The sequence below is a fragment of the Phyllobates terribilis genome, unplaced genomic scaffold, assembly GCF_046119375.1.
Source record: "Phyllobates terribilis strain yellow unplaced genomic scaffold, ASM4611937v1 Scaffold_7__3_contigs__length_470593459, whole genome shotgun sequence".
Taxonomy (NCBI): Eukaryota; Metazoa; Chordata; class Amphibia; order Anura; family Dendrobatidae; genus Phyllobates; species Phyllobates terribilis.
Genome location: NW_027362767.1, coordinates 257,388,218 through 257,411,508, shown reverse-complemented (window position 1 = coordinate 257,411,508; position 23,291 = coordinate 257,388,218). Strand labels below are relative to the sequence as shown.

The 23,291-nt window shown below is 41.9% G+C and overlaps 1 protein-coding gene across 3 annotated transcripts in view; it reads right to left on the bottom strand.

Moving 5' to 3' along the window:
• The window catches only part of GATA1 (GATA binding protein 1), a 54,671-nt gene extending 31,484 nt beyond the window's left edge, over nucleotides 1–23,187 (bottom strand). The window contains exon 1 of one of the 3 annotated variants that reach the window (XM_073640431.1): nucleotides 22,603–23,187. Coding sequence is in view for 2 of the 3 variants with exons in the window: in XM_073640429.1 (XP_073496530.1) it covers nucleotides 21,093–21,112 (20 nt within the window). In the remaining variant the exon portion in view is untranslated. Of the gene's footprint in view, nucleotides 1–21,092; nucleotides 21,261–22,602 lie in introns of those variants that run through there. The other 2 variants (XM_073640429.1, XM_073640430.1) reach the window with 2 other exon arrangements.
• Nucleotides 23,188–23,291: the final 104 nt, after the last annotated feature.

Genomic DNA, 23,291 nt, shown 5'->3' with positions numbered 1-23,291 from the left:
ATTCTGCTGGTGCAGTCACTGTGTACATACATTACATTACTGATCCTGAGTTACATTCTGTATTATACTCCAGACCTGCACTCACTATTCTGCTGGTGCAGTCACTGTGTACATACATTACATTACTGATCCTGTAGTGATCCTGAGTTACATCCTGTATTATACTCCAGAGCTGCACTCACTATTCTGCTGGTACAGTCACTGTGTACATACATTATCTTACTGATCCAGTACTGATCCTGAGTTACATCCTGCATTATACTCCAGAGCTGCACTCACTAGTCTGCTGGTGCAGTCACCGTGTACATACATTACATTACTGATCCTGTACTGATCCTGAGTTACATCCTGTATTATACTCCAGAGCTGCACTCACTATTCTGCTGGTGCAGTCACTGTGTACATACATTACATTACTGATCCTGTAGTGATCCTGAGTTACATCCTGTATTATACCCCAGAGCTGCACTCACTATTCTGCTGGTGCAGTCACTGTGTACATACATTACATTAATTATCCTGTACTGATCCTGAGTTACATCCTGTATTATACTCCAGAGCTGCACTCACTATTCTGCTGGTACAGTCACTATGTACATACATTACATTACTGATCCTGTACTGATACTGAGTTACATCCTGTATTATACTCCAGAGCTGCACTCACTATTCTGCTGGTGCAGTCACTGAGTACAAACATTATATTACTTATCCTGTACTGATCCTGAGTTACCTCCTGTATTATACTCCAGAGCTGCACTCACTAGTCTGCTGGTGCAGTCACTGAGTACATACATTACATTAATTATCCTGTACTGATCCTGAGTTACATCCTGTATTATACTCCAGAGCTGCACTCACTATTCTGCTGGTACAGTCACTATGTACATACATTACATTACTGATCCTGTACTGATCCTGAGTTACATCCTGTATTATACTCCAGAGCTGCACTCACTATTCTGCTGGTGCAGTCACTATGTACATACATTACATTACTTATCCTGTACTGATCCTGAGTTACATCCTGTATTATACCCCAGAGCTGCACTCACTATTCTGCTGGTGCAGTCACTGTGTACATACATTACATTACTGATCCTGTAGTGATCCTGAGTTACATCCTGTATTATACTCCAGAGCTGCACTCACTATTCTGCTGGTGCAGTCACTGTGTACATACATTACATTACTGATCCTGTAGTGATCCTGAGTTACATCCTATATTATACCCCAGAGCTGCACTCACTATTCTGCTGGTGCAGTCACAGTGTACATACATTATATTACTTATCCTGTACTGATCCTGAGTTACATCCTGTATTATACCCCAGAGCTGCACTCACTATTCTGCTGGTGCAGTCACTGTGTACATACATTATATTACTAATCCTGTACTGATCCTGAGTTACATCCTGTATTATACTCCAGAGCTGCACTCACTATTCCGCTGGTACAGTCACTATGTACATACATTACATTACTGATCCTGTACTGATCCTGAGTTACATCCTGTATTATACTCCAGAGCTGCACTCACTATTCTGCTGGTGCAGTCACTGTGTACATACATTACATTACTGATCCTGTAGTGATCCTGAGTTACATCCTGTATTATACCCCAGAGCTGCACTCACTATTCTGCTGGTGCAGTCACAGTGTACATACATTATATTACTTATCCTGTACTGATCCTGAGTTACCTCCTGTATTATACTCCAGAGCTGCACTCACTAGTCTGCTGGTGCAGTCACTGAGTACATACATTAATTATCCTGTACTGATCCTGAGTTACATCCTGTATTATACTCCAGAGCTGCACTCACTATTCTGCTGGTACAGTCACTATGTACATACATTACATTACTGATCCTGAGTTACATCCTGTATTATACTCCAGAGCTGCACTCACTATTCTGCTGGTGCAGTCACTGTGTACATACATTACATTACTGATCCTGTAGTGATCCTGAGTTACATCCTGTATTATACTCCAGAGCTGCACTCACTATTCTGCTGGTACAGTCAATTTGTACATACATTACATTACTTATCCTGTACTGATCCTGAGTTACATCCTCTATTATACCCCAGAGCTGCACTCACTATTCTGCTGGTGCAGTCACTGTGTACATACATTACATTACTCATCCTGTACTGATCCTGAGTTACATCCTGTATTATACTCCAGAGCTGCACTCACTATTCTGCTGGTGCAGTCACTGTGTACATACATTACATTACTTATCCTGTACTGATCCTGAGTTACATCCTGTATTATATTCCAGAGCAGAATTCACTATCCTGCTGGTACAGTCACTTTGTACATACATTACATTACTTATCCTGTACTGATCCTGAGTTACATCCTGTATTATACCCCAGAGCTGCACTCACTATTCTGCTGGTGCAGTCACTGTGTACATACATTACATTACTGATCCTGTACTGATCCTGAGTTACATCCTGTATTATACCCCAGAGCTGCACTCACTATTCTGCTGGTGCAGTCACTGTGTACATACATTACATTACTGATCCTGAGTTACATTCTGTATTATACTCCAGACCTGCACTCACTATTCTGCTGGTGCAGTCACTGTGTACATACATTACATTACTGATCCTGTAGTGATCCTGAGTTACATCCTGTATTATACTCCAGAGCTGCACTCACTATTCTGCTGGTACAGTCACTGTGTACATACATTATCTTACTGATCCAGTACTGATCCCGAGTTACATCCTGCATTATACTCCAGAGCTGCACTCACTAGTCTGCTGGTGCAGTCACCGTGTACATACATTACATTACTGATCCTGTACTGATCCTGAGTTACATCCTGTATTATACTCCAGAGCTGCACTCACTATTCTGCTGGTGCAGTCACTGTGTACATACATTACATTACTGATCCTGTAGTGATCCTGAGTTACATCCTGTATTATACCCCAGAGCTGCACTCACTATTCTGCTGGTGCAGTCACTGTGTACATACATTACATTAATTATCCTGTACTGATCCTGAGTTACATCCTGTATTATACTCCAGAGCTGCACTCACTATTCTGCTGGTACAGTCACTATGTACATACATTACATTACTGATCCTGTACTGATACTGAGTTACATCCTGTATTATACTCCAGAGCTGCACTCACTATTCTGCTGGTGCAGTCACTGTGTACAAACATTATATTACTTATCCTGTACTGATCCTGAGTTACCTCCTGTATTATACTCCAGAGCTGCACTCACTAGTCTGCTGGTGCAGTCACTGAGTACATACATTACATTAATTATCCTGTACTGATCCTGAGTTACATCCTGTATTATACTCCAGAGCTGCACTCACTATTCTGCTGGTACAGTCACTATGTACATACATTACATTACTGATCCTGTACTGATCCTGAGTTACATCCTGTATTATACTCCAGAGCTGCACTCACTATTCTGCTGGTGCAGTCACTATGTACATACATTACATTACTTATCCTGTACTGATCCTGAGTTACATCCTGTATTATACCCCAGAGCTGCACTCACTATTCTGCTGGTGCAGTCACTGTGTACATACATTACATTACTGATCCTGTAGTGATCCTGAGTTACATCCTGTATTATACTCCAGAGCTGCACTCACTATTCTGCTGGTGCAGTCACTGTGTACATACATTACATTACTGATCCTGTAGTGATCCTGAGTTACATCCTATATTATACCCCAGAGCTGCACTCACTATTCTGCTGGTGCAGTCACAGTGTACATACATTATATTACTTATCCTGTACTGATCCTGAGTTACATCCTGTATTATACCCCAGAGCTGCACTCACTATTCTGCTGGTGCAGTCACTGTGTACATACATTATATTACTAATCCTGTACTGATCCTGAGTTACATCCTGTATTATACTCCAGAGCTGCACTCACTATTCCGCTGGTACAGTCACTATGTACATACATTACATTACTGATCCTGTACTGATCCTGAGTTACATCCTGTATTATACTCCAGAGCTGCACTCACTATTCTGCTGGTGCAGTCACTGTGTACATACATTACATTACTGATCCTGTAGTGATCCTGAGTTACATCCTGTATTATACCCCAGAGCTGCACTCACTATTCTGCTGGTGCAGTCACAGTGTACATACATTATATTACTTATCCTGTACTGATCCTGAGTTACCTCCTGTATTATACTCCAGAGCTGCACTCACTAGTCTGCTGGTGCAGTCACTGAGTACATACATTAATTATCCTGTACTGATCCTGAGTTACATCCTGTATTATACTCCAGAGCTGCACTCACTATTCTGCTGGTACAGTCACTATGTACATACATTACATTACTGATCCTGAGTTACATCCTGTATTATACTCCAGAGCTGCACTCACTATTCTGCTGGTGCAGTCACTGTGTACATACATTACATTACTGATCCTGTAGTGATCCTGAGTTACATCCTGTATTATACCCCAGAGCTGCACACACCATTCTGCTGGTGCAGTCACTGTGAACATACATTACATTACTTATCCTGTACTGATCCTGAGTTACCTCCTGTATTATACTCCAGAGCTGCACTCACTAGTCTGCTGGTGCAGTCACTGAGTACATACATTACATTACTGATCCTGTACTGATCCTGAGTTACATCCTGTATTATACTCCAGAGCTGCACTCACTATTCAGCTGGTGCAGTCACTATGTACATACATTACATTACTGATCCTGTACTGATCCTGAGTTACATCCTGTATTATACCCCAGAGCTGCGCTCACTATTCTGCTGGTGCAGTCACTGTGTACATACATTACATTACTGATCCTGAGTTACCCCCTGTATTATACTCCAGAGCTGCACTCACTATTCTGCTGGTGCAGTCACTGTGTGCATACATTACATTACTGATCCTAAGTTACCTCCTGTTTTATACTCCAGAGCTGTACTCACTTTTCTGCTGGTGCAGTCACTGTGTACATACATTACATTACTTATCCTGCACTGATCCTGAGTTACATCCTGTATTATACTCCAGAGCAGCACTCAATATTCTGCTGGTGCAGTCACTGTGTACATAAATTACATTACTGATCCTGAGTTACATCCTGTATTATACTCCAGAGCTGCACTCACTATTGTGCTGGTGCAGTCACTGTGTACATACATTACATTATCCTGTACTGATCCTGAGTTACATCCTGTATTATACTCCAGAGCTTCACTCACTATTCTGCTGGTGCAGTCACTGTGTACATACATTACATTACTTATCATGTACTGATCCCGAGTTACATTCTGTATTATACTCCAGAGCTGCACTCACTATTCTGTTGGTGGAGCCACTGTGTACATACATTACATTACTGATCCTGTACTGATCCCGAGTAACATCCTGTATTATACTCCAGAGCTGCACTCACTATTCTGCTGGTGCAGTCACTGTGTACATACATTACATTACTGATCCTGTAGTGATCCTGAGTTACATCCTGTATTATACCCCAGAGCTGCACTCACTATTCTGCTGGTGCAGTCACAGTGTACATACATTATATTACTTATCCTGTACTGATCCTGAGTTACCTCCTGTATTATACTCCAGAGCTGCACTCATTAGTCTGCTGGTGCAGTCACTGAGTACATACATTACATTACTGATCCTGTACTGATCCTGAGTTACCTCCTGGATTATACTCCAGAGCTGCACTCACTATTCTGCTGGTACAGTCACTATGTACATACATTACATTACTAATCCTGAGTTACATCCTGTATTATACTCCAGAGCTGCACTCACTATTCTGCTGGTGCAGTCACTGTGTACATACATTACATTACTGATCCTGTAGTGATCCTGAGTTACATCCTGTATTATACCCCAGAGCTGCACTCACTATTCTGCTGGTGCAGTCACAGTGTACATACATTATATTACTTATCCTGTACTGATCCTGAGTTACATCCTGTATTATACTCCAGAGCTGCACTCACTATTCTGCTGGTACAGTCACTATGTACATACATTACATTACTGATCCTGAGTTACATCCTGTATTATACTCCAGAGCTGCACTCACTATTCTGCTGGTGCAGTCACTGTGTACATACATTACATTACTGATCCTGTAGTGATCCTGAGTTACATCCTGTATTATACCCCAGAGCTGCACACACCATTCTGCTGGTGCAGTCACTGTGAACATACATTACATTACTTATCCTGTACTGATCCTGAGTTACCTCCTGTATTATACTCCAGAGCTGCACTCACTAGTCTGCTGGTGCAGTCACTGAGTACATACATTACATTAATTATCCTGTACTGATCCTGAGTTACATCCTGCATTATACTCCAGAGCTGCACTCACTATTCTGCTGGTGCAGTCACTATGTACATACATTACATTACTGATCCTGTACTGATCCTGAGTTACATCCTGTATTATACTCCAGAGCTGCACTCACTATTCTGCTGGTGCAGTCACAGTGTACATACATTACATTACTGATCCTGTAGTGATCCTGAGTTACATCCTGTATTATACCCCAGAGCTGCACTCACTATTCTGCTGGTGCAGTCACAGTGTACATACATTATATTACTTATCCTGTACTGATCCTGAGTTACCTCCTGTATTATACTCCAGAGCTGCACTCATTAGTCTGCTGGTGCAGTCACTGTGTACATACATTACATTACTGATCCTGTAGTGATCCTGAGTTACATCCTGTATTATACCCCAGAGCTGCGCTCACTATTCTGCTGGTGCAGTCACTGTGTACATACATTACATTACTGATCCTGAGTTCCCCCCTGTATTATACTCCAGAGCTGCACTCACTATTCTGCTGGTGCAGTCACTGTGTGCATACATTACATTACTGATCCTAAGTTACCTCCTGTTTTATACTCCAGAACTGTACTCACTTTTCTGCTGGTGCAGTCACTGTGTACATACATTACATTACTTATCCTGCACTGATCCTGAGTTACATCCTGTATTATACTCCAGAGCAGCACTCAATATTCTGCTGGTGCAGTCACTGTGTACATAAATTACATTACTGATCCTGAGTTACATCCTGTATTATACCCCAGAGCTGCACTCACTATTCAGCTGTTGCAGTCACTGTGTACATACATTACATTACTTATCCTGTACTTATCCTGAGTTACATCCTATATTATACTCCAGAGCTGCACTCACTATTCTGCTGGTGGAGTCACTGTGTACATACATTACATTACTTATCCTGCACTGATCCTGAGTTACATTCTGTATTATACTCTAGAGCAGCACTCACTATTCTGCTGGTGGAGCCACTCTGTAAATACATTACTTATCCTGTAGTGATCCTGAGTTACATCCTGTATTATACTCCAGAGCTGCACTCACTATTGTGCTGGTGCAGTCACTGTGTACATACATTACATTATCCTGTACTGATCCTGAGTTACATCCTGTATTATACTCCAGAGCTTCACTCACTATTCTGTTGGTGGAGCCACTGTGTACATACATTACATTACTGATCCTGTACTGATCCCGAGTAACATCCTGTATTATACTCCAGAGCTGCACTCACTATTCTGCTGGTGCAGTCACTGTGTACATACATTACATTACTGATCCTAAATTACATCCTGTATTATACTCCAGAGCTGCACTCACTATTCTGCTGGTGCAGTCACTGTGTACATACATTACATTACTGATCCTGTAGTGATCCTGAGTTACATCCTGTATTATACCCCAGAGCTGCACTCACTATTCAGCTGTTGCAGTCACTGTGTACATACATTACATTACTTATCCTGTACTTATCCTGAGTTACATCCTATATTATACTCCAGAGCTGCACTCACTATTCTGCTGGTGGAGTCACTGTGTACATACATTACATTACTTATCCTGCACTGATCCTGAGTTACATTCTGTATTATACTCTAGAGCAGCACTCACTATTCTGCTGGTGGAGCCACTCTGTAAATACATTACTTATCCTGTAGTGATCCTGAGTTACATCCTGTATTATACTCCAGAGCTGCACTCACTATTCTGCTGGTGCAGTCACTGTGTACATACATTACTTATCCTGTACTGCTCCTGAGTTACATCCTGTATTATACTCCAAAGCTGCACTCACTATTCTGCTGGTGCAGTCACTGTGTACATACATTACAGTACTTATCCTGTACTGATCCTGAGTTACATCCGGTATTATACTCCAGAGCTGCACTCACTATTCTGCTGGTGCAGTCACTGTGTACATACATTACTTATCCTGTACTGATCCTGAGTTACATCCTGTATTATACTCCAGAGCTGCACTCACTATTCTGCTGGTGCAGTCACTGTGTGCATACATTACATTACTGATCCTGTATTGATCCTGAGTTACCTCTTGTATTATACTCCAGAGCTGCACTCACTATTCTGCTGGTGCAGTCACTGTGTGCATATATTACATTACTGATCCTAAGTTACCTCCTGTTTTATACTCCAGAACTGTACTCACTTTTCTGCTGGTGCAGTCACTGTGTACATACATTACATTACTTATCCTGCACTGATCCTGAGTTACATCCTGTATTATACTCCAGAGCAGCACTCAATATTCTGCTGGTGCAGTCACTGTGTACATAAATTACATTACTGATCCCGAGTTACATCCTGTATTATACCCCAGAGCTGCACTCACTATTCAGCTGTTGCAGTCACTGTGTACATACATTACATTACTTATCCTGTACTTATCCTGAGTTACATCCTATATTATACTCCAGAGCTGCACTCACTATTCTGCTGGTGGAGTCACTGTGTACATACATTACATTACTTATCCTGCACTGATCCTGAGTTACATTCTGTATTATACTCTAGAGCAGCACTCACTATTCTGCTGGTGGAGCCACTCTGTAAATACATTACTTATCCTGTAGTGATCCTGAGTTACATCCTGTATTATACTCCAGAGCTGCACTCACTATTCTGTTGGTGGAGCCACTGTGTACATACATTACATTACTGATCCTGTACTGATCCCGAGTAACATCATGTATTATACTCCAGAGCTGCACTCACTATTCTGCTGGTGCAGTCACTGTGTACATACATTACATTACTGATCCTAAATTACATCCTGTATTATACTCCAGAGCTGCACTCACTATTCTGCTGGTGCAGTCACTGTGTACATACATTACATTACTGATCCTGTAGTGATCCTGAGTTACATCCTGTATTATACCCCAGAGCTGCACTCACTATTCTGCTGGTGCAGTCACAGTGTACATACATTATATTACTTATCCTGTACTGATCCTGAGTTACCTCCTGTATTATACTCCAGAGCTGCACTCACTATTCTGCTGGTGCAGTCACTGTGTACATACATTACTTATCCTGTACTGCTCCTGAGTTACATCCTGTATTATACTCCAGAGCTGCACTCACTATTCTGCTGGTGCAGTCACTGAGTACATACATTACATTACTGATCCTGTACTGATCCTGAGTTACCTCCTGGATTATACGCCAGAGCAGCACTCACTTTTCTGCTGGTGCAGTCACTGTGTACATACATTACATTACTGATCCTGAATTACATCCTGTGTTAGCCTCCAGAGCTGCACTCACTATTCTGCTGGTGCAGGCACTGTGTACATACATTACTTATCCTGTACTGATCCTGAGTTACATCCTGTATTATACTCCAGAGCTGCACTCACTATTCTGCTGGTGGAGTCACTGTGTACATACATTACTTATCCTGTACTGATCCTGAGTTACATCCTGTATTATACTCTAGAGCTGCACTCACTATTCTGCTGGTGCAGTCACTGTGTACATACATTACATTACTGATCCTGAGTTACATCCTGTATTATACTCCAGAGCTGCACTCACTATTCTGCTGGTGCAGGCACTGTGTACATACATTACTTATCCTGTACTGATCCTGAGTTACATCCTGTATTATACTCCAGAGCTTCACTCACTATTCTGCTGGTGCAGTCACTGTGTACATACATTACATTACTTATCATGTACTGATCCCGAGTTACATTCTGTATTATACTCCAGAGCTGCACTCACTATTCTGTTGGTGGAGCCACTGTGTACATACATTACATTACTGATCCTGTACTGATCCCGAGTAACATCCTGTATTATACTCCAGAGCTGCACTCACTATTCTGCTGGTGCAGTCACTGTGTACATACATTACATTACTGATCCTAAATTACATCCTGTATTATACTCCAGAGCTGCACTGACTATTCTGCTGGTGCAGTCACTGTGTACATACATTACATTACTGATCCTGTAGTGATCCTGAGTTACATCCTGTATTATACCCCAGAGCTGCACTCACTATTCTGCTGGTGCAGTCACAGTGTACATACATTATATTACTTATCCTGTACTGATCCTGAGTTACCTCCTGTATTATACTCCAGAGCTGCACTCATTAGTCTGCTGGTGCAGTCACTGAGTACATACATTACATTACTGATCCTGTACTGATCCTGAGTTACCTCCTGGATTATACTCCAGAGCTGCACTCACTATTCTGCTGGTACAGTCACTATGTACATACATTACATTACTAATCCTGAGTTACATCCTGTATTATACTCCAGAGCTGCACTCACTATTCTGCTGGTGCAGTCACTGTGTACATACATTACATTACTGATCCTGTAGTGATCCTGAGTTACATCCTGTATTATACCCCAGAGCTGCACTCACTATTCTGCTGGTGCAGTCACAGTGTACATACATTATATTACTTATCCTGTACTGATCCTGAGTTACATCCTGTATTATACTCCAGAGCTGCACTCACTATTCTGCTGGTACAGTCACTATGTACATACATTACATTACTGATCCTGAGTTACATCCTGTATTATACTCCAGAGCTGCACTCACTATTCTGCTGGTGCAGTCACTGTGTACATACATTACATTACTGATCCTGTAGTGATCCTGAGTTACATCCTGTATTATACCCCAGAGCTGCACACACCATTCTGCTGGTGCAGTCACTGTGAACATACATTACATTACTTATCCTGTACTGATCCTGAGTTACCTCCTGTATTATACTCCAGAGCTGCACTCACTAGTCTGCTGGTGCAGTCACTGAGTACATACATTACATTAATTATCCTGTACTGATCCTGAGTTACATCCTGTATTATACTCCAGAGCTGCACTCACTATTCTGCTGGTGCAGTCACTATGTACATACATTACATTACTGATCCTGTACTGATCCTGAGTTACATCCTGTATTATACTCCAGAGCTGCACTCACTATTCTGCTGGTGCAGTCACAGTGTACATACATTACATTACTGATCCTGTAGTGATCCTGAGTTACATCCTGTATTATACCCCAGAGCTGCACTCACTATTCTGCTGGTGCAGTCACAGTGTACATACATTATATTACTTATCCTGTACTGATCCTGAGTTACCTCCTGTATTATACTCCAGAGCTGCACTCATTAGTCTGCTGGTGCAGTCACTGTGTACATACATTACATTACTGATCCTGTAGTGATCCTGAGTTACATCCTGTATTATACCCCAGAGCTGCGCTCACTATTCTGCTGGTGCAGTCACTGTGTACATACATTACATTACTGATCCTGAGTTCCCCCCTGTATTATACTCCAGAGCTGCACTCACTATTCTGCTGGTGCAGTCACTGTGTGCATACATTACATTACTGATCCTAAGTTACCTCCTGTTTTATACTCCAGAACTGTACTCACTTTTCTGCTGGTGCAGTCACTGTGTACATACATTACATTACTTATCCTGCACTGATCCTGAGTTACATCCTGTATTATACTCCAGAGCAGCACTCAATATTCTGCTGGTGCAGTCACTGTGTACATAAATTACATTACTGATCCGGAGTTACATCCTGTATTATACCCCAGAGCTGCACTCACTATTCAGCTGTTGCAGTCACTGTGTACATACATTACATTACTTATCCTGTACTTATCCTGAGTTACATCCTATATTATACTCCAGAGCTGCACTCACTATTCTGCTGGTGGAGTCACTGTGTACATACATTACATTACTTATCCTGCACTGATCCTGAGTTACATTCTGTATTATACTCTAGAGCAGCACTCACTATTCTGCTGGTGGAGCCACTCTGTAAATACATTACTTATCCTGTAGAGATCCTGAGTTACATCCTGTATTATACTCCAGAGCTGCACTCACTATTGTGCTGGTGCAGTCACTGTGTACATACATTACATTATCCTGTACTGATCCTGAGTTACATCCTGTATTATACTCCAGAGCTTCACTCACTATTCTGTTGGTGGAGCCACTGTGTACATACATTACATTACTGATCCTGTACTGATCCCGAGTAACATCCTGTATTATACTCCAGAGCTGCACTCACTATTCTGCTGGTGCAGTCACTGTGTACATACATTACATTACTGATCCTAAATTACATCCTGTATTATACTCCAGAGCTGCACTCACTATTCTGCTGGTGCAGTCACTGTGTACATACATTACATTACTGATCCTGTAGTGATCCTGAGTTACATCCTGTATTATACCCCAGAGCTGCACTCACTATTCTGCTGGTGCAGTCACAGTGTACATACATTATATTACTTATCCTGTACTGATCCTGAGTTACCTCCTGTATTATACTCCAGAGCTGCACTCATTAGTCTGCTGGTGCAGTCACTGAGTACATACATTACATTACTGATCCTGTACTGATCCTGAGTTACCTCCTGGATTATACGCCAGAGCAGCACTCACTTTTCTGCTGGTGCAGTCACTGTGTACATACATTACATTACTGATCCTGAATTACATCCTGTGTTAGCCTCCAGAGCTGCACTCACTATTCTGCTGGTGCAGGCACTGTGTACATACATTACTTATCCTGTACTGATCCTGAGTTACATCCTGTATTATACTCCAGAGCTGCACTCACTATTCTGCTGGTGGAGTCACTGTGTACATACATTACTTATCCTGTACTGATCCTGAGTTACATCCTGTATTATACTCTAGAGCTGCACTCACTATTCTGCTGGTGCAGTCACTGTGTACATACATTACATTACTGATCCTGAGTTACATCCTGTATTATACTCCAGAGCTGCACTCACTATTCTGCTGGTGCAGGCACTGTGTACATACATTACTTATCCTGTACTGATCCTGAGTTACATCCTGTATTATACTCCAGAGCTGTACTCACTATTCTGCTGGTGGAGTCACTGTGTACATACATTACTTATCCTGCACTGATCCTGAGTTACATCCTGTATTATACTCCAGAGCTGCACTCACTATTCAGCTGGTGCAGTCACTGTGTACATACATTACATTACTTATCCTGTACTGATCCTGAGTTACATCCTGTATTATACTCCAGAGCTGCACTCACTATTCTGCTGGTGCAGTCACTGTGTACATACATTACATTACTGATCCTGTACTGCTCCTGAGTTACATCCTGTATTATACTCCAGAGCTGCACTCACTATTCTGCTGGTGCAGTCACTGTGTACATACATTACATTACTTATCCTGTACTGCTCCTGAGTTACATCCTGTATTATACTCCAGAGCTGCACTCCCTATTCTGCTGGTGCAGTAACTGTGTACATACATTACATTACTGATCCTGAGTTACATCCTGTATTATACTCCAGAGCTGCACTCACTATTCTGCTGGTGCAGTCACTGTGTACATACATTACATTACTTATCCTGCACTGATCCTGAGTTACATCCTGTATTATACTCCAAAGCTGCACTCACTATTCAGCTGGTGCAGTCACTGTGTACATACATTACATTACTTATCCTGCACTGATCCTGAGTTACATCCTGTATTATACTCCAGAGCTGCACTCACTATTCTGCTGGTGCAGTCACTGTGTACATACATTACATTACTTATCCTGTACTGATCCTGAGTTACATCCTGTATTATACTCCAGAGCTGCACTCACTATTCAGCTGGTGCAGTCACTGTGTATATACATTACATTACTTATCCTGTACTGATTCTGAGTTGCATCCTGTATCATACTCCAGAGCTGCACTCACTATTCTGCTGGTGCAGTTACTGTGTACATAAATTACATTACTTATCCTGCACTGATCCTGAGTTACATCCTGTATTATACTCCAGAGCTGCACTCACTATTCAGCTGGTGCAGTCACTGTGTACATACATTACATTACTTATCCTGTACTGATCCTGAGTTACATCCTGTATTATACTCCAGAGCTGCACTCACTATTCTGCTGGTGCAGTCACTGTGTACATACATTACTTATCCTGTACTGCTCCTGAGTTACATCCTGTATTATACTCCAGAGCTGCACTCACTATTCTGCTGGTGCTGTCACTGTGTACATACATTACATTACTGATCCTGTACTGATTCTGAGTTGCATCCTGTATTATACTCCAGAGCTGCACTCACTATTCTGCTGGTGCAGTCACTGTGTACATACATTACATTACTTATCCTGCACTGATCCTGAGTTACATCCTGTATTATACTCCAAAGCTGCACTCACTATTCAGCTGGTGCAGTCACTGTGTACATACATTACATTACTTATCCTGCACTGATCCTGAGTTACATCCTGTATTATACTCCAGAGCTGCACTCACTATTCTGCTGGTGCAGTCACTGTGTACATACATTACATTACTTATCCTGTACTGATCCTGAGTTACATCCTGTATTATACTCCAGAGCTGCACTCACTATTCAGCTGGTGCAGTCACTGTGTATATACATTACATTACTTATCCTGTACTACTCCTCAGTTACATCCTGTATTATACTCCACAGCTGCACTCACTATTCTGCTGGTGCAGTCACTGTGTACATACATTACATTACTGATCCTGTACTGATCCTGAGTTACCTCCTGTATTATACTCCAGAGCTGCACTCACTATTCTGCTGGTGCAGTCACTGTGTACATACATTACATTACTGATCCTGTACTGATCCCGAGTTACATCCTGTATTATACTCCAGAGCTGCACTCACTATTCTGCTGGTGCAGTCACTGTGTACATACATTACTGATCATGAGTTACCTCTTGTATTATACTCCAGAGCTGCACTCACTATTCTGCTGGTGCAGTCACTGTGTACATACATTACTGATCCTGAGTTACATCCTGTATTATACTCCAGAGCTGCACTCACTATTCTGCTGGTGCAGTCACTGTGTACATACATTACATTACTGATCCTGTACTTATCCTGAGTTACATCCTGTATTATACTCCAGAGCTGCACTCACTATTCTGCTGGTGCAGTTACTGTGTACATACATTACATTACTTATCCTGCACTGATCCTGAGTTACATCCTGTATTATACTCCAGAGCTGCACTCACTATTCAGCTGGTGCAGTCACTGTGTACATACATTACATTACTTATCCTGTACTGATCCTGAGTTACATCCTGTATTATACTCCAGAGCTGCACTCACTATTCAGCTGGTGCAGTCACTGTGTACATACATTACATTACTTATCCTGTACTGATCCTGAGTTACATCCTGTATTATACTCCAGAGCTGCACTCACTATTCTGCTGGTGCAGTCACTGTGTACATACATTACATTACTGATCCTGTACTGATTCTGAGTTGCATCCTGTATTATACTCCAGAGCTGCACTCACTATTCTGCTGGTGCAGTCACTGTGTACATACATTACATTACTTATCCTGCACTGATCCTGAGTTACATCCTGTATTATACTCCAAAGCTGCACTCGCTATTCTGCTGGTGCAGTCACTGTGTACATACATTACATTACTTATCCTGTACTGATTCTGAGTTACATCCTGTATTATACTCCAGAGCTGCACTCACTATTCTGCTGGTGCAGTCACTGTGTACATACATTACATTACTTATCCTGCACTGATCCTGAGTTACATCCTGTATTATACTCCAGAGCTGCACTCACTATTCAGCTGGTGCAGTCACTGTGTACATACATTACATTACTTATCCTGAGTTACATCCTGTATTATACTCCAGAGCTGCACTCACTATTCTGCTGGTGCAGTCACTGTGTACATACATTACTTATCCTGTACTGCTCCTGAGTTACATCCTGTATTATACTCCAGAGCTGCACTCACTATTCTGCTGGTGCAGTCACTGTGTACATACATTACATTACTGATCCTGTACTGATTCTGAGTTGCATCCAGTATTATACTCCAGAGCTGCACTCACTATTCTGCTGGTGCAGTCACTGTGTACATACATTACATTACTGATCCTGTACTGATTCTGAGTTGCATCCTGTATTATACTCCAGAGCTGCACTCACTATTCTGCTGGTGCAGTCACTGTGTACATACATTACATTACTGATCCTGTACTGATTCTGAGTTACATCCTGTATTATACTCCGGAGCTGCACTCACTATTCTGCTGGTGCAGTCACTGTGTACATACATTACATTACTGATCCTGTACTGATTCTGAGTTACATCCTGTATTATACTCCAGAGCTGCACTCACTATTCTGCTGGTGCAGTCACTGTGTACATACATTACTTATCCTGTACTGCTCCTGAGTTACATCCTGTATTATACTCCAAAGCTGCACTCACTATTCTGCTGGTGCAGTCACTGTGTACATACATTACATTACTTATCCTGTACTGATCCTGAGTTACATCCGGTATTATACTCCAGAGCTGCACTCACTATTCTGCTGGTGCAGTCACTGTGTACATACATTACTTATCCTGTACTGATCCTGAGTTACATCCTGTATTATACTCCAGAGCTGCACTCACTATTCTGCTGGTGCAGTCACTGTGTGCATACATTACATTACTGATCCTGTATTGATCCTGAGTTACCTCTTGTATTATACTCCAGAGCTGCACTCACTATTCTGCTGGAGCAGTCACTGTGTACATACATTACATTACTGATCCTGTACTGATCCCGAGTTACCTCCTGTATTATACTCCAGAGCTGCACTCACTATTCTGCTGGAGCAGTCACTGTGTACATACATTACATTACTGATCCTGTACTGATCCCGAGTTACCTCCTGTATTAAACTCCACAGCTGCACTCACTATTCTGCTGGTGCAGTCACTGTGTACATACATTACATTACTTATCCTGCACTGATCCTGAGTTACATCCTGTATTATACTCCAGAGCTGCACTCACTATTCAGCTGGTGCAGTCACTGTGTACATACATTACATTACTTATCCTGTACTGATCCTGAGTTACATCCTGTATTATACTCCAGAGCTGCACTCACTATTCTGCTGGTGCAGTCACTGTGTACATACATTACATTACTGATCCTGTACTGATTCTGAGTTGCATCCTGTATTATACTCCAGAGCTGCACTCACTATTCTGCTGGTGCAGTCACTGTGTACATACATTACATTACTTATCCTGCACTGATCCTGAGTTACATCCTGTATTATACTCCAAAGCTGCACTCACTATTCTGCTGGTGCAGTCACTGTGTACATACATTACATTACTTATCCTGTACTGATTCTGAGTTACATCCTGTATTATACTCCAGAGCTGCACTCACTATTCTGCTGGTGCAGTCACTGTGTACATACATTACATTACTTATCCTGCACTGATCCTGAGTTACATCCTGTATTATACTCCAGAGCTGCACTCACTATTCAGCTGGTGCAGTCACTGTGTACATACATTACATTACTTATCCTGTACTGATTCTGAGTTACATCCTGTATTATACTCCAGAGCTGCACTCACTATTCAGCTGGTGCAGTCACTGTGTACATACATTACATTACTTATCCTGTACTGATTCTGAGTTACATCCTGTATTATACTCCAGAGCTGCACTCACTATTCTGCTGGTGCAGTCACTGTGTACATACATTACATTACTTATCCTGCACTGATCCTGAGTTACATCCTGTATTATACTCCAGAGCTGCACTCACTATTCTGCTGGTGCAGTCACTGTGTACATACATTACTTATCCTGTACTGCTCCTGAGTTACATCCTGTATTATACTCCAGAGCTGCACTCCCTATTCTGCTGGTGCAGTCACTGTGTACATACATTACATTACTGATCCTGTACTGATTCTGAGTTACATCCTGTATTATACTCCGGAGCTGCACTCACTATTCTGCTGGTGCAGTCACTGTGTACATACATTACATTACTTATCCTGTACTGATCCTGAGTTACATCCTGTATTATACTCCAGAGCTGCACTCACTATTCTGCTGGTGCAGTCACTGTGTGCATACATTACATTACTGATCCTGTACTGATCCTGAGTTACCTCCTGTATTATACTCCAGAGCTGCACTCACTATTCTGCTGGTGGAGTCACTGTGTACATACATTACATTACTGATCCTGTACTGATCCTGAGTTACATCCTGTATTATACTCCAGAGCTGCACTCACTATTCTGCTGGTGCAGTCACTGTGTACATACATTACATTACTGATCCCGAGTTACCTCCTGTATTATACTCCACAGCTGTGACTATATTATCATACACCTATCAGAGTATAGTGAACTATAATCCTAGTGACACTACGTCCACATCTACATCACCGATAGACAAGATTCTTTTTTTTACCTGGATCCCTTTAAGTAAAACCTCCTTAAATTCCTGACACGTTGTGCCCTTAGCAACTATATTTTATTACTTGGAAATCAGGGGGCAACTAATATGGCGGCTGGTCTGTCTAGTTATGGAGATCTAACAGACCCCAGGGATGCATCAATGTATGACTCAGGAGAATTGCCATTCAGGAGTCTAGGAAAGCTGGGTGACACCACAAAGGAAGCCGTCATGGCAGCCATATTGTTTACTAACCAGCTTTCTCAGAAGCAGAGATCATGAAGTGATAAGAAACTTGGAAGTCAGGGGTTATCACTATATGAGACATATCTATAATACAGATTCATCATAGTAAATAGGAGATTGTAATATATATACACACACACACACACACACACATACAGATGAATCTCACAAAATTAGAATATCAAAAAGTTAATTTATTTCAGTTCTTCAATACAAAAAGTGAAAATCGTATATTATATAGAGTCATTACAAACAGTGTGATCTATTTCAAGTGTTTATTTCTGTTAATGTTGATGATTATGGCTTACAGCCAATGAGAACACAAAAGTCATTATCTCAGTAAATTAGAATACTTCATAACAACAGCTTGAAAAATTATTTTAAAATCCGAAATGTTGTCCTACTGAAATGTATGTTCAGTAAATGCCCTCAATACTTGGTCGGGGCTCCTTGTGCATCAATGCGGCAATGTGGCATGGAGGCGATCAGCCTGTTGCACTGCTGAGGTGTTATGGAAGCCCAGGTTGCTTTGATAGCAGCCTTCAGCTCGTCTGCATTGTTGGGTCTGGTGTCTCTCATCTTCCTCTTGACAATACCCCATAGATTCTCTATAATAGATTCTCTATGGGGTTAAGGTCAGGCGAGTTTGCTGCCAATCAAGCACAGTGATACTGTTGTGTGTAAACCAGGTATTGGTACTTTTGGCCGTGTGGACAGGGGCCAAGTCCTGCTGGAGAATGACATTTCCATCTCCAAAAAGCTTGTCGGCAGAGGGAAGCATGAAGTGCTCTAAAATGTCCTGGTAGACGGCTGCGCTGACTTTGGTCTTGATAAAACACAGTGGACCTCCACCAGCAGATGACATGGCCCCCCAAACCATCACTGATTGTGGAGACTTCACACTAGACCTCCAGCAGCTTGGATTGTGGCCTCTCCACTCTTCCTCCAGACTCTGGGACCTTGTGGAGTGTGTCAGTGACTGCCTTCTGGACATCTGTCAAGTCAGCAGTCTTCCCCATGATTGTGGAGCTGAAACAGACTGAGGGACCTTTTTAAACACTTAGGAAGCCTTTGCAGGTGTTTTAATTATTCTAATTTACTGAGATAATGACTTTTGTGTTCTCATTGGCTGTAAGCCATAATCATCAACATTAACAGAAATAAACACTTGAAATAGATCACTCTGTGTGTAACGACTCTATATAATATATGAGATGCACTTTTTGTATTGAAGAACTGAAATTAACTTTTTGATATTCTAATTTTGTGAGATGCACCTGTATAAACACACACACAAATATATAAATAAATATCTCACATATACACACTATGAATTATATACCGTATTTTTCGGACTATAAGGCGCACATATAATCTCAGAATTTTCTCAGAAATCAAAAGTGCGCCTTATAGTCCGGTGCGCCTTATATATGGACCCGCACCTGGCTTAAGCAATACGGCCACCGTAGTCAGGATCCTCACTGAGCGCGGTGACACATACAGCTCTGTGCGCAGGAGCCCCGTGCTTAAGTTTCTATACCGACTACCCCATAAATGCTTCCTGTTAAGAGACATGCTTATGATGCAGATTTTAAGCTTAAAGCTATGTCATGCAGTAGTGCATGGAAATAGAGCAGCTGCAAGAGAATTCAACATAAATGAATCTATGGTGCGTAAGTGGAGGAAACAAGAAGATGCCCTACGCCAGGGAAAGAAGACCAAACTGAGTTTCCGAGGAAACAAAGCAAGATGGCCACATTTGGAGGACAAAATAGAACAGTGGGTTATCGAACAAAGAGCCGCAGGTAGAAGCGTCTCCACTGTCTCTATTCGCCTAAAAGCCACAGTGATAGCACGCGACATGGAGATCAAGGACTTTCGAGGAGGTCCTTCATGGTGCTTTCGTTTTATGAAAAGGCGTAATCTCTCTATCCGCACCAGAACTACTGTCTGCCAGCAACTGCCAAAGGATTATGAAGAGAAGCTGGCCATTTTCCGCACCTACTGTATAACCAAAATAAATGAAAAGAAGATCCAACCAGAACACATCACTAACATGGATGAGGTCCCCCTCACTTTTGACATCCCCGTAAACCGTACTGTTGAGAAAACAGGGACCAGTACGGTATCTATACGTACCACAGGAAACGAGAAGTCATCTTTCACTGTAGTTCTCGGCTGTCAGGCTAATGGCCAGAAACTACCACCCATGGTCATTTTCAAGAGGAAGACTTTGCCAAAGGAACAGTTTCCTGCTGGTGTCATCATCAAGGCTAATCCAAAGGGATGGATGGACGAGGAGAAGATGAGTGAGTGGCTGAGGGAGGTCTACGTCAGGAGACCAGATGGCTTTTTTCACAGATCCCCATCCCTATTGGTCTGTGACTCTATGCGCGCCCATCTGACCGAAGCTGTCAAAGACCAAGTGAAGAAAACTAATTCGGAGCTTGCCGTCATTCCGGGTGGATTAACCAAGGAGCTCCAGCCACTAGATATTGGCATCAACAGGTCTTTTAAAGTTAAATTGAGAGCTGCATGGGAGCATTGGATGACAGAAGGGGACCACACATTCACCAACACCGGGAGGCAACGCCGGGCGAGTTATGCCACTATGTGCAAGTGGATCGTGGATGCCTGGGAGAAGGTATCAGTCTCCAGTGTCATCCGAGCTTTCAGGAAGTCTGGAATTACCACTGAAGAAGAGCTAAACATCAGCGGCGAGACCGACTCGGATAATGATGAGGAGGACCCGAGCATGCTTGATGCCGAAATCGCCCAGCTATTAAACTCTGACACTGAAGATGAAGAGTTTGATGGATTTGTGGTAGAAGAATGAACTGAAAAAGCAAATGTATTGATTTGCAGCTATTGTGAAAGAGTTAAATAAAATTTGATTTACGGTCTGAGCCTTGTTTAATTTAATGCGCCTTATAGTCCGGTGCGCCTTATATATGGACCAAGACGTTTCAGCAGAGTTTTTTTGTTAATGCGCCTTATAATCCGGTGCGCCTTATAGTCCGAAAAATACGGTATATGGTGTATACTATATATTATATCTCCATATCCACATGCATTTATATATAATATGTATGCTTACATCTTAATATATATATATATATATATATATATATATATATATATATATATATATATATATATATACACACACATATCATATTTCTTAGGTTTATATTGAGATTGTCTCAATCTGCAATATATGAAGAAAAAGAATTATTCATATTCATTTAGTATAGACACATTTACAATGAAATTGTGCAGTTTACTATACCTATAAAATGCATATAATGTCATTGATGGTATAAAATGCTGCATGGACGGGACAGTATAATGTAAAGAGAAAAAGAGAGCTTTTTATTTTTTCTTTGTTTTGTATGGCTTCTTAGAAAGTCTGAGATCCATGTGCGTCTTGCCGGTACACACATACACATTTTATGGGCAGTGCCAGACCCCATGTACTATTCCACTGAGGGGCCTATGTGCTAGATGCCACATTTGCGCAGTTACAGATGTAGCAGAGCGTCAGGCCTGTGTGTGGGCACAAGTCACAGGACAATTTCATCTCTGCTACATCAGTCCGGGTTCTAATGTGAACTCCCATATATGTATAGATCTGCGTGTAGGTACTCACCTCCGGCAGGAGAACGAGACAAGACGCCTTGTTGAATTCCTCTTTTCTAGATTCACCCCAAATTTCTTGGTTTCGGCCCTGTGAGCTTCGATAGCAGAAGCCCCTCTGGGTGCACCCTGACCCCAATAATCCTTTGCCTTAGTACAGACAGTACACCTCTTCTCTCCCAGACACCCTTACCCCTAATGGGCACTAGTCCCTCCACACAAGCAGGTCCCTCCCGTGGCCCCGCCTGCACTGGAGAAAGGTCCCACTGTACAAGGGAGGGGTGGGGAGGCCGGGACCTCTTGCACCCCCACCCCTAATTAATATACAGGGTCATAGATGACTTCTAAAAATATAATATACTGTATATTATAAGTTTAAACTGGATTAACCCAAATTGCAAGGACAGGTATATTTTAGCATCCACCATAAAACGTAGAGATAGATGATAGACAGCCCAGGTATCTTGAGGGTGGAAATTTCCACAGGACAGAAAGGGTTAACTGATATTTTTGGGGAATGTGACTTTCTTCTTCTAGTTTTTTGCTCCTCCGCACAGATATGATGACTTGCCCGAGGAGCTGACACTCACTTCAGCCCCAAATAATGAAAGAAGCAACAGTTCTTAGACTTCATGCTGACGTACTGTTGACCTCTGGACAGTTCTTTATAAAAAAAAACATAATAATAATAATAAAAAAAAT